The sequence below is a fragment of the Diceros bicornis genome, chromosome 12 (genome assembly GCF_020826845.1).
Source record: "Diceros bicornis minor isolate mBicDic1 chromosome 12, mDicBic1.mat.cur, whole genome shotgun sequence".
Classification (NCBI taxonomy): domain Eukaryota; kingdom Metazoa; phylum Chordata; class Mammalia; order Perissodactyla; family Rhinocerotidae; genus Diceros; species Diceros bicornis.
Genome location: NC_080751.1, coordinates 52,035,298 through 52,057,226, shown reverse-complemented (window position 1 = coordinate 52,057,226; position 21,929 = coordinate 52,035,298). Strand labels below are relative to the sequence as shown.

General features: G+C 43.9%; 1 protein-coding gene across 1 annotated transcript in view; it reads right to left on the bottom strand.

The window, feature by feature from the left end:
• The window catches only part of CAPN14 (calpain 14), a 59,240-nt gene extending 53,214 nt beyond the window's left edge, over positions 1-6,026 (bottom strand). Inside the window, exons 1-7 of the mRNA XM_058550704.1 lie at positions 5,811-6,026; positions 4,492-4,561; positions 3,379-3,497; positions 3,106-3,242; positions 2,509-2,683; positions 1,841-1,906; positions 18-103 (exon numbers count right to left, since the gene is read on the bottom strand). Coding sequence (XP_058406687.1) covers positions 18-103; positions 1,841-1,906; positions 2,509-2,683; positions 3,106-3,242; positions 3,379-3,497; positions 4,492-4,561; positions 5,811-6,026 — 869 coding nt within the window. The remainder of the gene's footprint in view (positions 1-17; positions 104-1,840; positions 1,907-2,508; positions 2,684-3,105; positions 3,243-3,378; positions 3,498-4,491; positions 4,562-5,810) is intronic.
• Between the last annotated feature and the right edge of the window lie 15,903 nt (positions 6,027-21,929).

Below are 21,929 nucleotides of genomic sequence, written 5' to 3'. Positions count from 1 at the left end.
CAGTCTCAGAAGTTTACCTGTCACTCCAGGCTCCTTTCCATTCCACCTTCCCCCAGGGGTTCCGCAGCTTGACTAAATATTCAGGTCCATGCTTGCAGGTCACCTGCACAAAATGAAAAGCAGTTTAGGTGGCTGGGCTGAGTGTCAAGTGTGAATGTTGCAGATATCTGGGTGAGATTCATGCCTGCAGATGAGACCTTGAAGTGGGCGATCAAAGGCCCTGAGAGTTGGTAGAGGAGAAAATGGCTCTGCTACTTACTAGCTCTGAGACCTAGGGCAAGTTACTTAGCCTCTCTGTGTCTGTTTCCTGATCTGTTAAATCAAGCTAATAGTCACATCTACTGCAATGGGGTGAATGATGCCCCCCCACCCCCGCGCCCAACCTAGAACCTAGAACGTGTCAGTGTGATCCTATTTGTCAAAAAGAGTCTTTGCAGATGTAATTAAGTTAAGGATCTTGAAAAGAAATCATCTTGAATTAGGGTAGGTCCTAAATCCAATGACAAACGTCCTTATAAAGAAAGAAGAGAAAGGAAAAAGACAGAGAAGAAGATGGTCATGTGAAGATGCAGGCGAAGATTGGAGTTATGCGTCCCAAGCTAAGGGGTGCTGGGAGCCAACATAATCTGGAGCAAGCAAGGAAGGATTCTCCCTTAGAGCCTTCGGAGGGAATATGATCCTAATGACTCCTTGATTTCAGACTTCTAGCCTTCAGAACTGTGACAGAATAATTTGTTATGGCAGCCTAGGAAACTTACACAATTACTCATAGGGTTGTTGTGAGGATTAAGTGAGTTAACATTTGTAAAGCAGTTAGGACAGTATTTAGCACATAATGAGTGTTAAATTTTGTTAAATAATTTTGTTAAATAAATATAAAACAAAATATAAATATTTACATTTTGTTAAAGAAATTAAAATTTCTTGGCACACACACAAACATAATTGATGGAGATCCAGGACGAAGAAGTCAGGTGTGAGTTGAGTTAAAAAAATTTGAAACAGAGTTAAAGGGAATTGGAGGACTATTGAGAAGTAGGGCTTTCCAGAGAACAGCAGAGCTTCTTTAAGATGGCACCTGCCGATTTCTTATCTCCATGCTTTTCCTCCTGCTGCTCCCTCCGCCGGGAATGCCCTTCTCCCTCCATACAAATCTACCCATCTTTCAGGGACCCACTCAAAGTCACCTCCTCTACAGAGCCTTTTCTGACTTCCCCCACCCAACCAGGTGAATGTCCTCTCTCCTACCTCTGAACCCCTACAGCCTTTCATCTCTGCTTTCTTCTCTGTTTCTGCTTTGCTTCCTCATCATTTTCAAATATGGTTTGCCTCCATGCTTGACTGTAGGCTCTTTGTAGGCAGGGTCCCTGTCTGATTCATCTTTCTCTCAATGAGACTCATCTTTAGTAGACTCAAAAGATGAGTAGCAATGGAAGGACACTGAGAGACTGCTGAAAAGGAGCACGTGGAAAAGAAGCAGGAATCTGGTAGAGAAGACCCGGATATAAAGGCTATCATTGGCAGCCCAGAGTGGAGTGAAGCTCAAGAAAGGGTTATGAGGCTCAGCAGGGCTAGTTGGCTGATTAGCTGGGGCCGCCCCATGGCAAGAGAGGAGGCTGGAATGGTGCACTGGAGGTGGCAAAGGCTGGACATACCACTGCACCCCAGAAAATAGGTGCAGCGGTACGGGGAGCCTACCTACCTGCATCGGCAGGCTCTGGAGGATCCACCAGAGACTTTACCTGCTAGACTGGGCACAGATACTGCCATTCACCAAGACGAGCCAAGGCCTTGGCGAGAAGCCCTGGGAAAGAATGGGGAAGTTTCTGGTTCTACCCACCTCCCTGATTCCTGTGAGAGTATAGGCATGGCCTTCCACCAGCCCGTTCTCCAGCACTTTCTCTTTCTGTAGAGACAAGAGAGCTCGTCAGTCCTCTGCTGCGTACAGCTTATTCAGGAGTCATGGGGACCTGTTTGGTTAGAGCGAGGGGTTATGGGGAGGGGATGAGGTAGAACCCAGCTGTGTTTCCTTATAGTTTTCAAAGCTCTTCAGCACCCACAGTCTCATTCGAGCCTTTCAATAAGTCAGGGTGTCACTCTGCAGTGATTATAAGCCCATTTCACAGAGGACAAACAGATTCCAAGCTGCTAAGTCACCGTGTGAAGTGACACGGTGGTCATTGGTGGAGGTAGGGATGAACCCAGGGCTTTCTACTCTGGTTCCGTGTTCTTGGCTGAATTAAACTAGACAGTGAAGACTAGCCGTGTTAGTCGAGTGCCTTGCATGTGGATGACACTTCATAATTATTAGTGCACCATCTGTAATCTACTGTGGCCTTTCCTGCCCTGAGGGCTCAGCTCTGCTGCTCTGGTTTGAATATCAGGACTCTAGGCACAGGAGTTGGTGGAAGTCTTGGGGCCCACACTGAAGGGAGAGCAGTAGCTGGTGGATGAAGGGCATGAGAGCAGGAGGGGAGGACATTCTGTCAGTGCCCAGTCTAGTCTCACCCCTGAGTAAGTCTGGCAGCCAATGAGGGTTCTGTTATAGGCGGCTTGGGTTAGGATGTCCCAGAGGTTTCCAGGTGCTTCTGCCAGGTTGATGGTCACTGTCACCCCTCCGGTGAAGTCCACAAGGGCTTCGGACACTTGTCCAAGCTGCAAATCTTCATAGGAGCCAGAGAGCCTGCCCGGGGAAGGAGTAAACATGGGAGGAGAAGGGAAGGGGCATTTATACTGTAGCCTGGGCTGGTCCAAATAAGTCTAGTGAACCCCCTGCTTGGTTATTCTCTGGGCATATGTCTGCTACCCCTTCCTTCCACCCCTGAGGCAAAGGAGAAAATATATGCTCAGAGTTCCTATCCCCATTAAACAACTCCATCCATTAGGAGAGGCAAAACTGCTGAAGGCTTGTTCAGACGGAGCGACCTGTACATAAGAGACTCTGAATATGTCACTTCTATATTCACTGAGTCGTGCCTCACTATCTCACTTGATAAACTTTACCTGCCTCCTCCTGCCCCACCTCAACATTGATGAGAGACAGAGAGACAGAGAGGAGGGAAGGGAAGGGAGAGGAAGGGAAAAGATTTCTGGTGGTTGTCTTACTTAGCGTAGGCCTTTTCCAGAAGAGCTCCCCAGAACAAGTTCTTGTAGGTAGAAGACACAAAGACCAGTTGGCCAGCCTCATTCACAGGCAGTCGGTCATCTATCACCACAGGAACCCATTTTCCAAAGTGCCAGAACTGGAAGGAGAGAGTGCCCACTGGTGAGTGAAGATAGCCATGGAAGATGGTCAGCCCAGGAGGAAAAGACATGGCTCTTCCAAGAACCCTTTTTACTATGGCCCCCTCCAGGCTGGGGCACCAGGAGGATACTCACCCAGAACTGGAATATGCCAGCGTACTTCTGAGTGAAACTCTGATTCAGGGGAACCACCCGCTTCAGGATGTCCTGGTGCAAAGTCAGAGCTTGCAAAGCAGCCAAGAACCAGCAGTCGCCTAAGCCAGACAGACACAGTATCTGCATGAATCTGCATACATGCCCACACATGCTACAGGTATCTGCATGGATGTACTGTACATGGATGCACATTCTACAGGTATCTTCATGGATGTACTGTACATGGATGCACATTCTACAGGTATCTGTATGTCTGAACTGTACATGCATACACATTCTACAGGTATCTGCATGGATGTACTGTACATGGATGCACATTCTGCAGCTAGGTGCATGGATGTGCTGTACATGGATGCACATTCTACAAAGATCTCCATGAATCTAGTGAGGATTTATTGCATGTAAGAAATGTCTGGTCCCAATTGCTATCCTCTCAGGGCTTGTAGCCTAGTTTAGGAGAAGGAAATTATATCCTGGAGAGGAAGATGGTGAGTGAGCAGAGTAGGGGGATGGGGAACATTGGCTGGAATCCAGAATTGATACCAAGAATAGAGCCATATTCTTGGACCACCTTTTAGCTTCTCAAGTGCCCCATCCTCGGGAACTAGGACCCAAACCCATTCAAACTTTTTTAAGTCCTGCCTCTGTAAGTGATTTATGTTCTCCTGGGAAAGCCTCAACCCCTCTGGACTCCATTTCCCTATCTGGGAAATGGGTATCATTATATTTGTGCCTTCCCTCATGGCCAAGAGTTTTTTCTATTCCTCTAAAGAGCAAGTTGGGTTGAAGATAGCCTGCTTGGACTCTATTCTGGGGCATCTATCTAGTGACTGGTGTGCCAAGAGTGACTCATTACGGGGACTAAAGAAGAGTGAGCACATTTTCCCAACATGAAACTTATGGTAAGGAGGATTATGGTTAGGCAAGATTTGCCATTCCCACGCATTTAACATAGCACGTCAAGTTGGAGTTCACAGTGGCCATTTGCCCCGTTGGGATCCCTTGATTCTTCTCTTTCCACTCCTACTCTGCCTTGGCTAGGCCAGGTTCGCAGGTGCTGGGTGGGTGTCTCCAGGGGCTGTGCAGACTTACCTACAACTCCCTGGCACAGATCCAGCCTTTTGGCCTTGGCACAATAGAACTGAGGATTGCTGTGCAGCTCCTGCAGGGATAGATGGACTTGTCATTCTGGCTGAGAACAAAGAAGATCCTGGAGCTACAAGGACCATAGTTTCCCATACCCCACAACTGGACTTATGGGGGTACACCTATAGAATACATGTGAAATCGGGGCTGTCCTGGAAAATCTGGTGTACATATTCTGACCATTGTATTTCTGATTCTTTCTTGCAACTCATGTAAGTCAGAGTCCTGGAGAACTCTGTGTAGATAGTGAGAAGTAACACTTGTACCAAAAATGCCTTTTCTTGGAGTTTCTATCAAAAAATGGAAGCACCTCTTTTAGGGGGTTTTCTCATTTTTCCTAGAGATCTTCCCATACTCCTTATTCTCCCTCTACTCCTCCTTGCCACCCCAACCCCCAATATAACAGCCTCTTTGGCTTCCCACGCTGAGATGTGGGCTGGGTTGTGAGTGGTAAGTGGGGGTGCTCTCTGCTCCATGTACTAAATCCCTCAGTTTTTGCATGGAAACAATTCCCCCAAGGTCAGGTGGGTGACAAAGTCTCTATGTTAGAAGCTCTCAAAATTTTCCGTGAGAAGTAGAATCTTGACTGCCATCTAGTTTAGGAGGCCCACTTGGGAATTTTACATATAGTAGGGACTTAATAAGCCTGGGGCTGCAGGCTTTGATGGTGATGGCTGAATAGGGAGCAGAAAAGGGGAGAATTTTTAGCACAGGTTGACTTTACCTTGTTCACTAGCCATGTTCCAGAAATCTTGCGTGTAAATCAAGCTAGGGGGAGCTAAATTGCAGTTGAACACATTAAGTTGCCTTTTAAAGAAAGTGTTGATGCATTTTCTAAAGTGAAAAATACTTTTGTAAAGTGATTAATAGCTTCTTAATTACATGTTTCATGAGACTGATTTGGGGGAAGGTGAGTGAAGATATGTTAAAATTTCTCTCTCCGGCAGATGCTCTGGATGGTGACTTGGGGATGCCTTGCCATCTCAGATGGAGGTCAACCGTACCTTGACGTATTTTTGGTTGCAGCTGCTCTGTGTATTTCTGGGCAGGGCCTGAGGGAAGCTACAACTTAGACCCCTCTCAGGACCACCCCTGGTTTTCTCTGGAAAATGGGAATGTGGGCACTTACCCTGTTCCCTTTGCATGGGGATCAATGACAGTGATTAAGACCCGGTATCTGAAAGCCCTGAGCCCTCGGAAGGAAGGTCTGGGTTGACCTTCCTTCCGAGTAGTGTGTGTTCGAAAGCCCCCTTCCCGGCCCTCACCGGAGGCCTCCTCCACTGCAGGCGGTGCGGCAGCTTCTGCAGCAGAGACCCACGGCCGATGGAGCTCAGGGTGGCCGGGAAGCTGCTGTCTTCAAAGAGGCGACCGTCCCTCAGGCACCTTTCCTGCAGGGCCTCGTAGTCCTGTTTGGGGAGCTGCGCAGAGCCCCGCGCTGGGTCCTTCCTCCCCAGCTTCCAGCTGCCTGAACACAGATACATGGCACGGTGGACAGCCACCCCGGGGGTCTTCCTGGATGGTCTCTGTTGCTCCTGAAACGGAGAGTTCAGTTTACTCACTTCCTGTTTATGCTTTGCCATTCCCACAGAGAGGAGGAGGAAGGTGGAGAGAAGTGAGAAGGAGAAATGAGCCTGTGAGGAAGAGACTGAAGCACCTGGTTCCAGTCTTATCCCAGAGAGTGGGGGTCCTCGAGCATTCACTCCAGTGCTCAGGTTCCTGGTGGGGGTCCAGGCTCCACAGCAAATGAAGCTCAGTTCATTGGGCTTGAGGGTCCGCGTGCCAGGCAAGGAGGGGGCAGTGGTTGCCCCTTCTGTCCTCCCTTGCAGGACCTCCCTGCTGCTGCCTCTGAGCTCACACACGTTCCTCCCCCTGTTCCAGTGTCCTCCTCCGTCTTCCCTGCAGAACCGTGTCTCTGGCTGTCCTCCTTCTACATTCTCTTCAAATCTACCTCCCTCCTTGAAGGTAATGAAAAAAAAATCACACACATTGTGGCAAGTATGACAGTTGCCTCTACCTACCATTCACTTCTTTTCCGTATTAACAGAACCTCAGTTTTGATCACCCAGCTGCAAAACTTGATTTCCTGGAACTTCTTGCAGGACAAGTTGGCCACACAATATAGTGCTGGCTGATGAGATGAAGGTGCAAGTCTACTAGGTGAAGCTTTCGGAAAAGCTGTGACTTTCCCAAAGAAAGGGGCAGCCTCAGTTGGCACCACTTTTGACTTTCCCTCTTTCCCCTTCCTAGAAAGCATATGATGCCTGGAGACAAAGCAGCTCTCTTGGGACTATGGTGAAAAAGCCACTGGCTAGGAGTCTGGATCTTGATGACTTCCTCGAACAAACGCATCAGCCTTGGGTGGCTTGCCTCCGGACTTCTTGTTATACCAGAAGGACAAACCGCTTGCTTACTTAAGCCAGGGTAGCCGCGAGAATCTGTAGTGTTCTTATGTCAGACGCTGTATGTACATCTGTTACATGCAGCCATGGCTCTCTCAACTGATGCTCAACGGCATGTAAAATTTTGCATGCATTTTTAGGTGGTCAGTGGATCCCTCTTCTGAAGTTCATCTATGAGCTTCATATTAAGAGCTCTGCAAGCCAACTGGACCCAACAAACCCCAATATTCTAACATATCCCTAAATCTCCTGCATCTCTTTTTATGCAGTTGTGGTTGGTTAAGTCAATGATTCTGTGGCCTCTATTATTTGCATTCTTATCCATGTAGAATCAGAAAATATCAGATCTAGAATAGGCCTTAGAAATCATCTAATCTAGTATTTCCCCAAATTATTTTAGCAGTGAGACGTTCCTTCTTCAAATGAAATCCTACAGAAACTCAAGAATGGAGGCTTGAGTTTGTAAGTTGGACTGCAAGGCATCTTTGCAAGGTTTCTCATTTTATTGTTTGAAAACCACCAATATTAGGTAGTCCCCCTCATTTTTTGGAGTGTTAAAACTGAAACTCATTCATCCATTTGTTCACCAAAAACTTTATTGGGAACTTGTCATCTGCCCGACTTGAGCTAGACACCATTCAACAGAGACAATCCCCTTACAGTCTATTGAGGGGTAAAATGATCTTCCTGGTGCTACACAGAGAAACTGAATCAGAGCCCTATCAAGGCCCGAGGGCCCTGATTCCCATAACAGTGTTCAGCCCTCAATGCCAACAACTCCCCTTTGCGCGAAGTACAATGTGTGGGACAGATTGTATATGCACTCAAAGCAGCCTGCAAATAGATCTATACCAGTATGTGTACTCTCTCACGGCTGTAGGAGTGACCTGAGGGTCTTCTTCACTGGTCAAGATCTTGCCCTTCCTCCATAGACCGACTCCATCACCTCCACCAGGAAGACTTCCTTGAGTGCCTGCCCTTCAGTGAGTCCCCCTCATCCTAACTGTCTTCTGCCCCACTGTCTACCCCACAGGGCACCCTACTTCCCTCTAATTGGTGTTTCCCAAGTTATCACTAGTGAAGGACCTGTATTCTTTTGTTTCCAATTTATCACAGAAATTTAATGAAAATGAATTAATGGAAAAATAAAATTTAAAAAAGACAAAATTCAAGCCCTCCTTTAAAAAAATTTTTTTTTCAGATTCAACAGAAAGTTATTTGGTCATTTGCTATAAAAGTTTATAAACACATACCCTTAGTTCGTTTAGCTTGTCCTGCACTGCTCGTGACCAGGTCGTGGAATGACCTTGTCTGTGGACCTCACTGTGGGCTGTGCTCTGAGCCAGTCATGTACCGAAACTTCCTCTGCCCAATGCCGGGTTTTCAGGCCCCATGGTTACCAGTGGGGAAATGCTGTTGGTCTCATACCCTTGCACCTCTCGGAGGTTAGGATAATCAGATTCCCGGCTGTTCTTACTTGTCACAGGCGCATGCACACTTCCTGGGGGAAGACCCAGCACCCTCCTAACCTGAGTCATAGAGATCCAAAGCTGTTACCCAAGTCTTGTATTTTCCCTTGAATTTTTCCTCCTAATATGGACTATCAGGCAAAGCTTCCTCCAGCCTAACCCCACTTCCTTCTCAACAAGTTTCTTGGACCACATTTACATTCGTAAACGAACATGAGGCCACATAGAGGCAAGGTCTTACTTTTTTGTCCTTCAAGCCTGAACAGCAATCCTTCACTGCTTGTGACATGACAAATGATAGTGGGTCCCTTGGCTTCAGAACCTGACCCAGGCTCACGCCCTCCTTACCAAGCGCTGGGTCATACTCAGATTCTTCTCCAAGCCTGAAAACATTGCGTCTTGTGATAAGCCTTGGTGCCTTGTGGGGCTCAGAGGACAAAATGCCCATCACAAGATCCTCTCACCCTCCAAATTACAGAATGAGGCCACACACACAAATACCTTATATTTAAATAAGTATTCTTAAGTCATCTGAAGGAGAGTCTAGACCCAGATGTGGGTGGTTGGCAGTTCTTGCATGTCTTCTGTATGTTACAAGCTGAGGATGAAATTGACTCATTCCCAGATTGCCACAGCTCTCCGCAAAGGGCCAGACAGGTCTTGGTCACATTTGGAAATTCTTTTTAACTATTGTAAGTGAACAGTGTTGGAGCAGGCCCATACAATAAGACTATGCAAATGAACAGGGAAAAGCTAACTGGAGCACAAGATATTAGAATGTGCAACCTAAAGTCATGCTGCCTGTGCCTTAAAGTCCTTTCCTTGGCTCCCCAGAGGGTGGGAGACTCCTCTGTCGTGTTCTTCATGTCAGGGTTCATTTGCACTCAGCAAATAAACAAAGAGTCAGAGCCACAATCTTCACTTTTCCATATTGACTATGCTTGCCTTCTCCATGGATGTTAGGTGCAAGGGTAAGCTTTATGACGGTGAGGGGTACCCCTGCTGCTCATGATCCAGTGGAGGCCTTGAGTGCTAACTGGCTGGTGAACACTGAGGAGTATCACCATGTGAGGCCTGAGTGTGTTCCATGTCTTGAGTCCCTGCCCTGATGTTCAGTTTGTTTAGAGGTTTACTGAGATCCTGCTATGTATTAGCCACTGTGCCCATGCTGGACACATACACCCACCTCTTGACCCACCTATAAGGGTGGCATCAGGGCTCTGGAAAGGAAACAAAAGAAATAAGAACCACGTCCTCACTCACAGGTGCTGTGGACCTGTAGAATCCTCCTCCGGGATGACTAATTTCTAGAGAACTCTGGCATCTGGCCACAGCCCACTAAGTCGTCTGAGGTAAAATTGGAATAGAAACCTAGGCTCCTTGCACAATGGCTCTGTCTACATGATAAAAACCAGTGAACTGAAAAAATGATCAATCCCATGCTCTTGACAATTGGAACAAAAGAGCAAGACTAACTATTGGCTCTGCCTGATTTATCTTGGGCAGGCACTGTACTACTTTTGCATAATAGACCATGTACAGTGGTCATAGAGCACTAGATTTGGAATTAGAAAACCCAGGAGGTGGCTGGGGTTGCCACCTCTTACCCGCGTGACTGCGGGCAGACCCCTTACCCTCTCTAAGCTGGTTTTCTTACCTGTGAAATGGGAGATGACACACACTGTTTATACTCTCAGGACTCAAAAGAAATAACGCAAAGTGACTTGGAAAAACTTTAGTCTAAAGCAAGGGTTGGCAAACTGTGGCCTGAGGGCCAAATTTGGCCCACCCCTGGCTTTTGTAAATAAAGTTTTATTGAAACACAGCACACTTACCTGTTTATGTACTTTCTATGGCTGCTTCACAACAGCAGAGGTAAGTAGTTGCCACAGAGATCATATGGCCCGCAAGCCTAAAACATTTTCTGGCTGGCCTTTTATAGTCGAGTTTGCCTAAAGCACTGACTAACCTAGGTAGATTGTTGTTTCACAGGGCTAGGCACAGGAGGAAGCTCCAAGGAGGAATTCACAGAATAAAATGTGGTTAATTGAGTCTGTCATTAAGAATTGATCTTAATGGAACAGAATTTTATCTCTAATTGATTCATTGATTTGTTTTTACAGACTCTTAACATTTGCAGTTACATTCATGTCTCAAAAAGACTTGAAGATATGGCCTGCCACTTCTCTCTGCTAAAGTCTGGCCTCTAATCCATTTCTTAGATGTGATGACATCAGACATTTCTGGGCAGTTTTCAGGTGGTTTTGTGGGTACTGATTATGAACAGGAAAACCCGCATCTCTATGGACAGATCATGACCTGTTCATCAAAGGGGAAATGATTTTGCAAAAGTAATGAATTTCAAAGCATCTTGAAAGTTTTTACTAGTTAGATATCTGTCTACATTTAGATTTCGTTTTTAACAGAAGACCCCAAGTACTCTTCTTCAGTTACTAGAATAGATATTTGCCATTCAGGAAACAATGAAGAATGTGGCTCAACCATGAGCTATTGAAAGCAAGAATAGTATATATTTTTTTCTGGATTCCCAGAGCCCAGCATTGTATCGTGGATAAACAGATGCTTGACAAATGTTTGCTGACTGGCTGACTGACTGAATGAATGGATGGATGTTTCTTCACTTGTAAAATGTGAAGACTGATAAGGCCGGCCCTCCCTGCCCCTCATGAAATGAAGCTGAAGTAAGATAAAGGACGTGAAAACTTTTTGTGAACTGTCAATGATTTGGCTGCTTTTCTGGTGTTCTGATCACATCTCTGAGAACTGATGGAGGTTGAGGCTTGCTTTCATGGCCTCAAACCAAATGGCCAGGCTTTTGTGTTTTGGCCTGTTTCTGAGTAAACAGCTTGAAACACACACTTTCTGCTCTGTCACAACTTATCTTTCTCCTTGCATGCAAACACAAGATGTTTCTTAACCTCTCTGGTTCAAATTGCGCGCATCCTTCAAAGCTCAATTGAAGTTTCCCCTCCTCCCTAGAGCCTTCTTTGCCCTTACAGCACATTTTATCTTCTTTTCCTCACAGCCAGTTACCTCACTGATACACAGATGTTTTCACCTCAGAAAAGTTATTCTAAGGATCTTGGATCTGGTGCGACAGTCGGGAAGAGACTATTGTGAAAAAAGCCACCATGAAAAAACAATCCTGAATCTGTTATGACCAAGCACTTGCTTGCCCTTTGTTCAAGGGTGTGAACTGGGGAGGAGGATGCTGGGTAACAGGACCCGCATCCCCCGAAAGCTCAGTCCTGGACTTGAGGAATGGATGGCCTTCCCATCTTAGGCTATGATTTATGCTACTCCAGAATATCAAGCTATGCAGTTAGAAACCCCAGCAAAACTTTGGAAAAAGTAAGTCAATCAAAAAGATCTTTCAGGAAAACTATTGGGCAGTGAATACTAAAACTCAACATATATACATCTTATGACACAACAATTCCTGGGTAACAAAAATGCTTAAATTTATGCACCAAAAGACACATACAAGAATATTCATAACAGCGCTATTCAAAATAGCCTTGAACTGAGAAACTACCCACATGCCCATGAACATGGACAAATAGTATTGGGGTACATGCACACAGTAGAATACTACACAGCATAGATAATGGACAAACAAGAACTACACACTACAATACGGACAGAATTCACAAACATAGTACTGAGTGAAAAACTCCGGACACAAAAACTCTATGACTATGTTTACGCAACTTACAAAAAAAGGCAAAACCAATCCATATGTTAGAAATCAGCTTAGTGGTTACCCTTGGGGTGGAGAGATTTAACACAAAACCAATTATACCGTTAAGAGTTAAATCGATTCTATTCCTTTCTATTGATTGTTTTGATGGTCAGGAGAGAGATTTACAAGGGAGATTGAAAAGTGGTAAATTCAACTCATTTAAACAAGGCTTTATTGAGTGCCTCCCAAGGAAGTCACAGTCCAACGGTCGGCTCCCACTCTAAAGAGGACTCTCTCCTCTTCACTGTGAGGTGCTCACTCTGTGTAATGGTCAGTACTGTGGGAGATCAAGATTTGGCCACCCTGAAATCTATCTCTTTACCTTGGTTGTTTTCTCTGAGGACATTTGACCTCCCCCACTAACTGCCTAAAGAATTTAACATGGTGGCTCCTTCCTGGAACAGATCTATCATGATGGCTGTAAAGATAATGTAGGATAAATGTTACAATAGGAAAGGCACCAACAAGCCCATCTTATCAGAAGTTCTGTCTCTCTGGCCACATTCTCTGGATGGTCCTGCGAGGAATTGTCAGACAATCATTTACATTTATAAGGGAAATCTCCATTTGTAAAGGTATCTCCCTCTCTGTTTTTGGGAAGAGGGGGGGATGGCCTCATTTCTAGAGACTTATCAATGTGGAAGTTGAGGCCTTAAATCTGCATAATAACCTTACTCTTGTTTACTGTGCTTTAGTGGTAATCTCCTGTAACTGACTCCCCCCACCCCCAAAATCCTCCTTTGTCATTGGCTGAACATGGTATTTAAGACGAGAATTTCTGCTATTGTGTTGAGAAACGCGGTGTCCCTGCTTTCTCCCATGTATACATGTTATTAAACTTGGTATTATTTTCTCCTGCTAACCTGTCTTGTTAAGTTATTTGGCCAGCCATAAGAACCTTAAGGGAAAGGGCAGAGGGAGATTTCTCCCTCTTCCCCCGACAGTACTCACTGTCCAAGAATCCTCACTCTAGAAAGTCAAACCTACCCTCTCACCCTGCCAGGTCTGGGAGATCTCCCCAGATCAAAAAACCCAGGTCCACTCCATGGCTCAAGGTTAGGATCACAGTTCCAGCTCTGAGCTCCTGTAGACTATAACTGGCATTTCTGAAACAAAAATGTTTAACCCATATCCAGGCTGCAACCCACCCAAACAATAGGAAAAGGGTACAAGCTGAGCTGAGAGCTAACTGCCTGCCTCTGGAGTCATTCAGAGCCTCAGCTAGTGATTTCTGATGTCCAGAGACAAGCAAACTGCTCCAGCCACAGTGATTTCTAGATTTCTAACTAGGCGAGGGCCGTCCCCCAGCACCATACTGGTAAGTATCCTGTGAGGGATGTAGGGGAGGAAAAAAATATTCCTTGACCCTCTTAGGGTCTTGGATGGGTGTGAAAATTAAACTGACAAAGACAGATTAACAGGAGAGAAGCACACAAATTTGATAGAATGTTTACACATATATGGGAGCCTTCACAAGAGAATGAAGACCTGAAGAAGTGGCCAGAGCAGGAAGTTTTCATACCTTTTAGACAAAAAATCCCCCAACATATTTGTGAAGAACTGACAAGACAGAAAGATTTGGGCTAGTGATAGTAAATGGTGAAGAAGTAACTAAAAAGATTAGGGTTAGTTTAACAAGGTTTATTTGCAGATTCCTCTAGTTCCTACTCTGGGCTGATAAGAGTCTGTCTCCAATAAAAGGAGAATTTATTTCCTGTCTTTAGGCAGAAAAAGAGGAGTTTTTTCTGGGCTTACTGCTTCTTAATTGCCTTCAGCTCGAAATAATTTTTATATCAATGTGTCATATTTTGGGGTGACATATTCTGGTTTCCTTCAGGGACCATTTCACTCTCACAGAATGTGAGCATTGTCATCAGCGTCTTCTTCACATCTGATTTCACAGAAGTCAAACCAGCCTCCCTGCCTATTAGCACACAGAGAGTAGCCTGTCTGCTGGAATATCAGGATCCCACAAGGCCCCAGGCAGGAACCAGCCACCTCTAGATCCCTTCCAAAATCGATGAGGTTCAGAAGACCCCTAGAATGCTCTGAGCCCTGGAAAATGACAGCACCTAACAGCATAAGTAACTCCACCAAATAACCATTGATAGAAATCAGAGCTGGAGGGACCTCAGAGACCACCCAGGCCCAAAGACCCTCCCTCCTATTTTAATGAGGAGTCTGAGGCCAAAGGGCTGAAGTCTATTCCTCAAGGTCACACTGATTATTGACGGCAAAGCTAAGGACAAAATTCTGATCTCCAGACTCCAGGGCTCTTTCCGTATACACTCTGACCTGTAAGTTCAAACCAAGAGAAGTAATTAGCGTTCTCTCATCTTCTGAACCCAGACCTTACAGAAGCCCCTGTGGGCTCTGGGCTAAACTGGACCCACCTTTGGAGCTAAAGAAATTTACCTGCACAGAAGATCTTGTTCTTTAAGCAAATGGACAGGCTCTAGTCCCAACGCAGTCAGAAGCCCACTGCCCAAGACCACGCTTTTATATGGTCCTTTCTATGCACAGGAGCTTGGCTGAGAGTCTGAGTTTCCACCTCCAAGAGCCTTGACTCCTCCCCACTGCATGTTCTCTGGAAGGGAGGGGAACACTCAGAGATTTGTGGTGTTATTGTACAAACCCAACTATTTTCTTAGAACACCATAAAAACAGAACTTGTTCCGGTAATGCCTTGACAAAAGAGAGAGTTAGTCATCTTCTCACTTCCAGATTAGCAACAGTATTTGGAGATAAGACTTAGAACATTATTTCATTGCAGGAAATAGTGCAGTTATTATTTTCTTTTGTGATGTTCAGAGTTTGAGGCAGCCCTCAGGGATGTCTCCTGCTGAGGAGGAACTTCGTGACTCCGTTGTGCTACTGAGAGGTCTCTCTCCCTTCCCAAATCTACTTCCTGAATCCCCCATTTCTGCCAATTTTGTCTTCATGTCTTTGGCCACTCAGGGCTAGAAACGTTGACCCCTATTGATTTCCTTACCTTTCACCGGCCATTCCTCGCCCGAAACATTTCCTGAGACTCACACGGTAGATCTTTTGTGGCGATTTCTCGGCTCTCCCAGGATCCTTCCCATAGGCTCCCATGACCACTTGCACAGATTGTCATCACAGCAGTTAAGTCAGTTCTAGCTTGCCTGACTCTGTGCTTGCACACTGTGGATCCCCAAGACACAGAGCAATGCCTGGCACCAGGTAGGTGCTCAATACGTGCCAGTGGGATTAAAGAGTCCCGCACCCTAGAACTCCTCCCCCCTCTTCCTTCCCACCTGCTTATCTGCAGCCGTCTGTGCCCAAACTCTAATCTTTCACACCTTGATCTTTTGGGGCAACTATCACCTCACTCATTATATTAGTACTGATAAGAAAAGTAATGCTGATGACAATAGTGATTATGGACTGAATGTTTGTGTCCGCCACCGAAAATTCACATGTCGAAGCCCTCAGCCCTCAGCGTAGCCATATTTGCAGTAAGGAAATAAACAACTTCGTAGTGGTGGGACCCTGAACCAAGAGGAATAGTGTCCTTGTAAGAAGAGACACCGGAGATGTCTCTCTGTGTGCACCGAGGAAAGGCCATATGAGGACACAATGAGAAGGCAGTAGTCTACACACCAGGAGGAGAGTCCTCACCAGAAACTGACCCTGCCAGACCTTGATCTGGGACCTCTAGCCTCCAGAACTGTGAGAAAATGAATTTCTGTTGTTTAAGCCACCTAGTCTATATTATTTTGTCATGGCTTCCTGAGCAGACTAAGACAAAAACCAACATCTAATGAGCACTTTTGACATGCCAGGTACAATGCTAAGCACATTCCCTTCAGAGTCTCATTGAATCTCCACAATTTTGTGAGGTAGTACTATTATTATCCCCATTGCACAAAAACAAAACTGAGGCACAGAGTGGTAACTTGACCAAGATAACTACAGCTAGTAAACAGCCGAGATGGGACTAAGTCCCAGTTATGTCATAATTCACTAATGTTTCATCATATGAATCAAGAAACCATCTCCTTGTCACTGTTAAGACAAATCCAAAGTGTTCCTCCTGAGTTCAAAGCTCTTTGAATCTCTGCCCTCATCTCTTGTTTCAACAGCCACCCCTCCTTACACTACTTGGTCTTATTGATGCAAATAATCAATAACCAATCTATAGACAAGAAAGATACAGTGATATTTATTGAGTCTAATGTGAGGACTAGCCCAGAAGTGCTCTCTTCTGTGGGAAAGAAAGCTCTCCAGAGAAGCATGGTTTACAGCATGGTTATATACTGTTTCAGAACAAAGAACACACATCAAGCATGATAGGAATATAATTTTTTTCCAAAGTCACAAGAGATGTTTTGCTAAAGTTTAGCGCATAAACAGCAGGTCAATTTCACCTTGATTATCTGGGAAGAAAAGCTTATCTTCAAAGAAGTAATGGCATTGGCATTAGAGAAAGGTAGCTATTACAGTCCTATCTTTAAAGAGCGCGTTCTTCGCTTTGGGAAAATGTTTGAAGCAGAAGTGCAATGCACGTTTGGTGGGCCATAAGTCAGGCTGCTCTGGGAAATATGAGTTTTAGGCTGAATCAGATTTCAATCAGAATGGCTTCCCTGTATACCTCAATATGTGACAACTTATGATTATTTTCATCAGTCTGCAAGTGTCGCAGGGGTAACAGGAACAGTGGATTTGGGAATCGAAAGACTGAAGAAAAATCCTGTTTAGTTAAGAAAACTTCAATTTTTCTCTTCTGAAAAATCAGAATAACAATTCTTCTCTAACTTGAGGCTCATTTAGGGCACACATCAAATCATAAATGTGGAAATGTTTTATAAAAACTGCAGGGCTCTATCTACACACATGTAGAGGACTGTTGTTATTATCGGTCTCCAAGCTATCTCCCAGATGTAACTTTTTCATTTTCATCTCTTCATCGTGGCCCTTAATTATCTTCCCTCTTCCATTCGTCATTGTTTCAGGAACTTCCTGCTGGGGGCTGCTTCTCATCCTTGGGTGACCCTCCATACCTAGCACAGCTCTGGGGCTCACTCTATGTTGGAGCTGTTCTTATTACGGTCTTCATTTGGCTTATCGTAAATTGTGCAGAGGATTAGCAGAGCCCTCTAGATGCAGAGGGTGAAGCCCAATGGCCATTTCTTCTTTTGACAATTCTTGAGAATAATTGTCCCAGGTGAAGGAAACAGATGGCCAGGGAGGCTCACAACAGCCCTATGACTTTTGGTATTTCAGAGGTCATATGTCCCTTCCCCAGGCTTCTGTTTCTCACCCAGGACAGACTTGTGTTCCTCAGAGGAAGGTAGTGAAGTCAGGTCCATCTGAGAAAGACTCTGTCTGTCTCTGCACAGCACAGGCAGCACCTGACCCAGGAATCGGTTGTGGACCAAACGGGCTGACAAATTTGTGATTTGTGACCAGGAATTTATTTTTCTGTGGAAACAAGCAGTGGGGAAGTTCCCAGGAGGGCTGTGGTGGCCTACATAAGCTCCCAGGCGGCAGGACCTGAGCACTTGCTGGAGTTCTAGGTCCTGGAGGCAAATCCGAAGGAGAAAGGAAGCATTTCCTTGTCTGTGCTGTGCAGCAGAGTATTGGAGAAGGAGCACTGGCCCAAGAGTTGAGCAACATGGATTCAGGTCCGAGGTCACTGATTATGCAAAGCTGGGCAAGCCACCACTTCTCTCTGAGACTTAGTCAGTTACATAACAGGGAATTTGTGCTCCATCATCCCTCAGCTTTCTGGTATGACATTCTATGACTCCGTTTGTGACCTGCCCTGAGACAGTGTTCAAAAGAGGTCAAGCGTGTCTCTGGCACCTTCTTACCCCAATTCCAGGAGGAGTTCCCCACTTCCTCGTCCTCTCCTCTCAGAGCCCAAGCGCCCCACTCAAGCCCGCTGTTCTCACAACCTAAGTGTGCTTTCTAAAGCATCTCCTTCCCTTTCCTCCAATCAACATTCTCACTCCTTCAGGGCCCCAGCAAGCAATTTGATTGAACTAGCTCTCATGAATGTGTGAATTGCTCACAGAATCTTAACCTCACCATACCTCACCATAGGTATTTGCATTTTTTAAAATAGAAAACTCCTTACCCAAATGAATCCCTGATTGTTAGAATTTCAGGCAGTGAAATAAGAAGTGAAAGACCCCAGCTGAGGAATGAGTTAGGTGCTCAGTATGGTAAATAACAACGGCTCAAATGTTTGTTTCTGCTCACATGGGTCATTTACTTTATTTAATTAGACTCTCATTAAAAAACAAGTAACACTGGTATGTGTCCAAAACAATTGTAAATGGGAAAAACTACTGAAATACTTGTGGACAAGCTCAAATGTTCCCTGCATTGATTCCCTTCTTTTTATTTTTATTTTTTTTTTAATTTTTTGTTTATTGCAGTAACATTGGTTTATAACATTGTAAAAATTTCAGGTGTACATCATTGTACTTCTATTTCTGCATAGATTACATCATGTTCACCACCCAAATACTAATTACAACCCATCACCACACACGTGTACCGAATTATCCCTTTCACCCTCCTCCCTCCCCCCTTCCCCTCTGGTAACCACCAATCCAATCTCTGTCCCTCTGTGTTTGTTTATTGTTGTTATTATCTACTACTTAATGAAGGAAATCATACGGGATTTGACCTTCTCCCTCTGACTTATTTCACTTTGCATTATACCCTCAATGTCCATCCATGTTGTCACAAATGGCTGGATTTCATCGTTTCTTATGGCTGAGTAGTCTTCCATTGTGTATATATACCACATCTTCTTTATCCATTCGTCCCTTGGTGGGCACTTAGGTTGTTTCCAAGTCTTGGCTATTGTGAATAACGCTGCAATGAACACAGGGGTGCATGTACCTTTACAAGTTGGTGTTTTCAAGTTCTTTGGATAAATACCCAACAGTGAATAGCTGGATCATATGGTAGTTCTACCCTTGATTTTTTGAGGAATCTTCATACTGTTTTCCATAGTGGCTGCACCAGTTTGCACTCCCACCAGCAGTGTATTAGAGTTCCCTTCTCTCCACATCCTCTCCAACACATGTTGTTTCCTGTCTTGTTAATTATAGCCATTCTGATGGGCGTGAGGTGATATCTCATTGTAGTTTTGATTTGCATTTCCCTGATAGTTAGTGATTTTGAACATCTTTTCATGTGTCTGTTGGCCATCTGTATATCTTCTTTGGGGAAATGTCTGTTCAGGTCTTTTGCTCATTTTTTAATTGGGTTGGTAGTTTTTTTGTTGGTGAGATGCATGAGTTCTTTATATATTTGGGAGATTAAGCCCTTATCAGAAGTATGGTTTGCAAATATCTTCTCCCAACTGTTAGGTTGTCTTTTTGTTTGGTTGATGGTTTCCTTTGCTGTGCAGCTTTTTAGTTTCATGTAGTCCCATTTGTTTATTTTTTCTATTGCTTCTCTTGCCCGGTCAGACGTGGTGTTTGAAAAGATGTTGCTAAGACCGATGTCGAAGAGCATACTGCCTATGTTTTCTTCTAGAAGTTTCACAGTTTCAGGTCTTACATTCAAGTCTTTAATCCATTTGGAGTTAATTTTTGTGTATAGTGTAAGGTAAGGGTCTACTTTCATTTTTTTGCATATGGCTATCCAGTTTTCCCAACACCATTTGTTGAAGAGATCTTCTTTTCCCCATTGTATGTTCTTGGCTCCTTTGTCAAAGATTAGCTGTCCATAGATGTGTGGGTTTATTTCTGGGCTTTCGATTCTATTCCATTGATCTGTGTGTCTGTTTTTGCGCCGGTACCATGCTCTTTTGGTTACTATAGCTTTGTAGTATATTTTGAAATCAGGGAGTGTGATACCTCCAGCTTTGTTCTTTTTTCTCAGGATTCCTTTAGCTATTCGGGGTCTTTTGTTGTTCCATATAAATTTTAGGATTCTTTGTTCTATTTCTGTGAAAAATGTTGTTGGAACTTTGATAGGGATTGCATTGAATCTATAGATGGCTTTAGGAAGTATGGACATCTTAACTATGTTAATTCTTCCCATCCAAGAGCATGGAATATCTTTCCATTTCTTTGTGTCTTCTTCAATTTCTTTCAGAAATGTTTTATAGTTTTCGGTGTACAGCTCTTTCACCTCTTTGGTTAAGTTTATTCCTAGGTATTTTATTCTTTTTGTTGCAATTGTAAATGGGATGGTATTCTTAATTTCTCTTTCTGCTACTTTGTTGTTAGTGTACAGAAATGCAACTGATTTTTGTATGTTGATTTTGTATCCTGCTACTTTACCATATTCGTTTATTACTTCTAAAAGTTTTCTGGTGGATTCTTTAGGGTTTTCTATATATAAAATCATGTCATCTGCAAATAGTGACAGTTTCACTTCTTCCTTTCCAATTTGGATCCCTTTTATTTCTTTCTCTTGCCTGATTGCTCTGGCTAGGACTTCCAGCACTATGTTAAATAGGAGTGGTGACAATGGGCATCCTTGTCTGGTTCCTGTTCTTAGAGGGATAGATTTCAGTTTTTCACCATTGAGGATGATATTAGCTGTGGGTTTGTCATATATGGTCTTTATTATGTTCAGGTACTTTCCTTCTATACCCATTTTATTCAGAGTTTTTATCATAAATGGATGCTGTATCTTGTCAAATGCTTTCTCTGCATCTATTGAGATGATCATGTGATTTTTATTCTTAATTTTATTAATGTGGTGTATTACGTTGATTGATTTGCGAATGTTAAACCATCCCTGCATCCCTGGAATAAATCCCACTTGATCAGGGTGTATAATCTTTTTAACGTATTGTTGTATGCGATTTGCTAGTATTTTGTTGAGGATTTTTGCATCCATGTTCATCAGTGATATTGGCCTGTAATTTTCTTTTTTTGTGTTGTCCTTGTCTGGTTTTGGTATCAGGGTAATGTCAGCTTCGTAGAATGAGTTAGAGAGCTTCCCCTCCTCCTCAATTTTTTGGAAGAGTTTGAGAAGGATAGGTATTAAGTCTTCTTTGAATGTTTGGTAGAATTCACCAGGGAAGCCGTCTGGTCCTGGACTTTTATTTTTGGGGAGGTTTGTAATTACTGTTTCGATCTCCTTACTGGTGATTGGTCTATTCAAATTCTCTACTTCTTCTCGATCCAGTTTTGGAAGGTTGTATGATTCTAAGAATTTATCCATTTCTTCCAGATTGTCGAATTGGTTGGCATATAGCTTTTCATAGTATTCTCTTATAATCTTTTGTATTTCTGAGGTGTCTGTTGTAACCTCTCCTTTTTCATTTCTGATTTTACTTATTTGTGCCTTCTATCTTTTTTTCTTGGTGAGTCTAGCTAAAGGTTTGTCAATTTTGTTGACCTTTTCAAAGAACCAGCTCTTGGTTTTATTAATTTTTTCTATTGTTTTTTGGGTCTCTATTTCATTTATTTCTGCTCTGATTTTTATTATTTCCCTTCTTATACTGATTTTGGCCTTTGTTTGTTCTTGTTTTTCCAGTTCCTTTAGGTGCATTGTTAGATTGTTTATTTGAGATTTTTCTTGTTTGTTGAGATAGGCTTGTATCGCTATAAACTTCCCTCTTAGAACCGCTTTTGCTGTATCCCATAAATTCTGGCATGTCGTATTTTCATTTTCATTTGTCTCCAGGTTTTTTTTTGATTTCTTCTTTGATTTCTTCGTTAACCCAGTCGTTGTTCAGTAGCATTTTGTTTAATCTCCACGTATTTGTAGCTTTTTTGATTTTCTTCCTGTAGTTGATTTCTAGTTTCA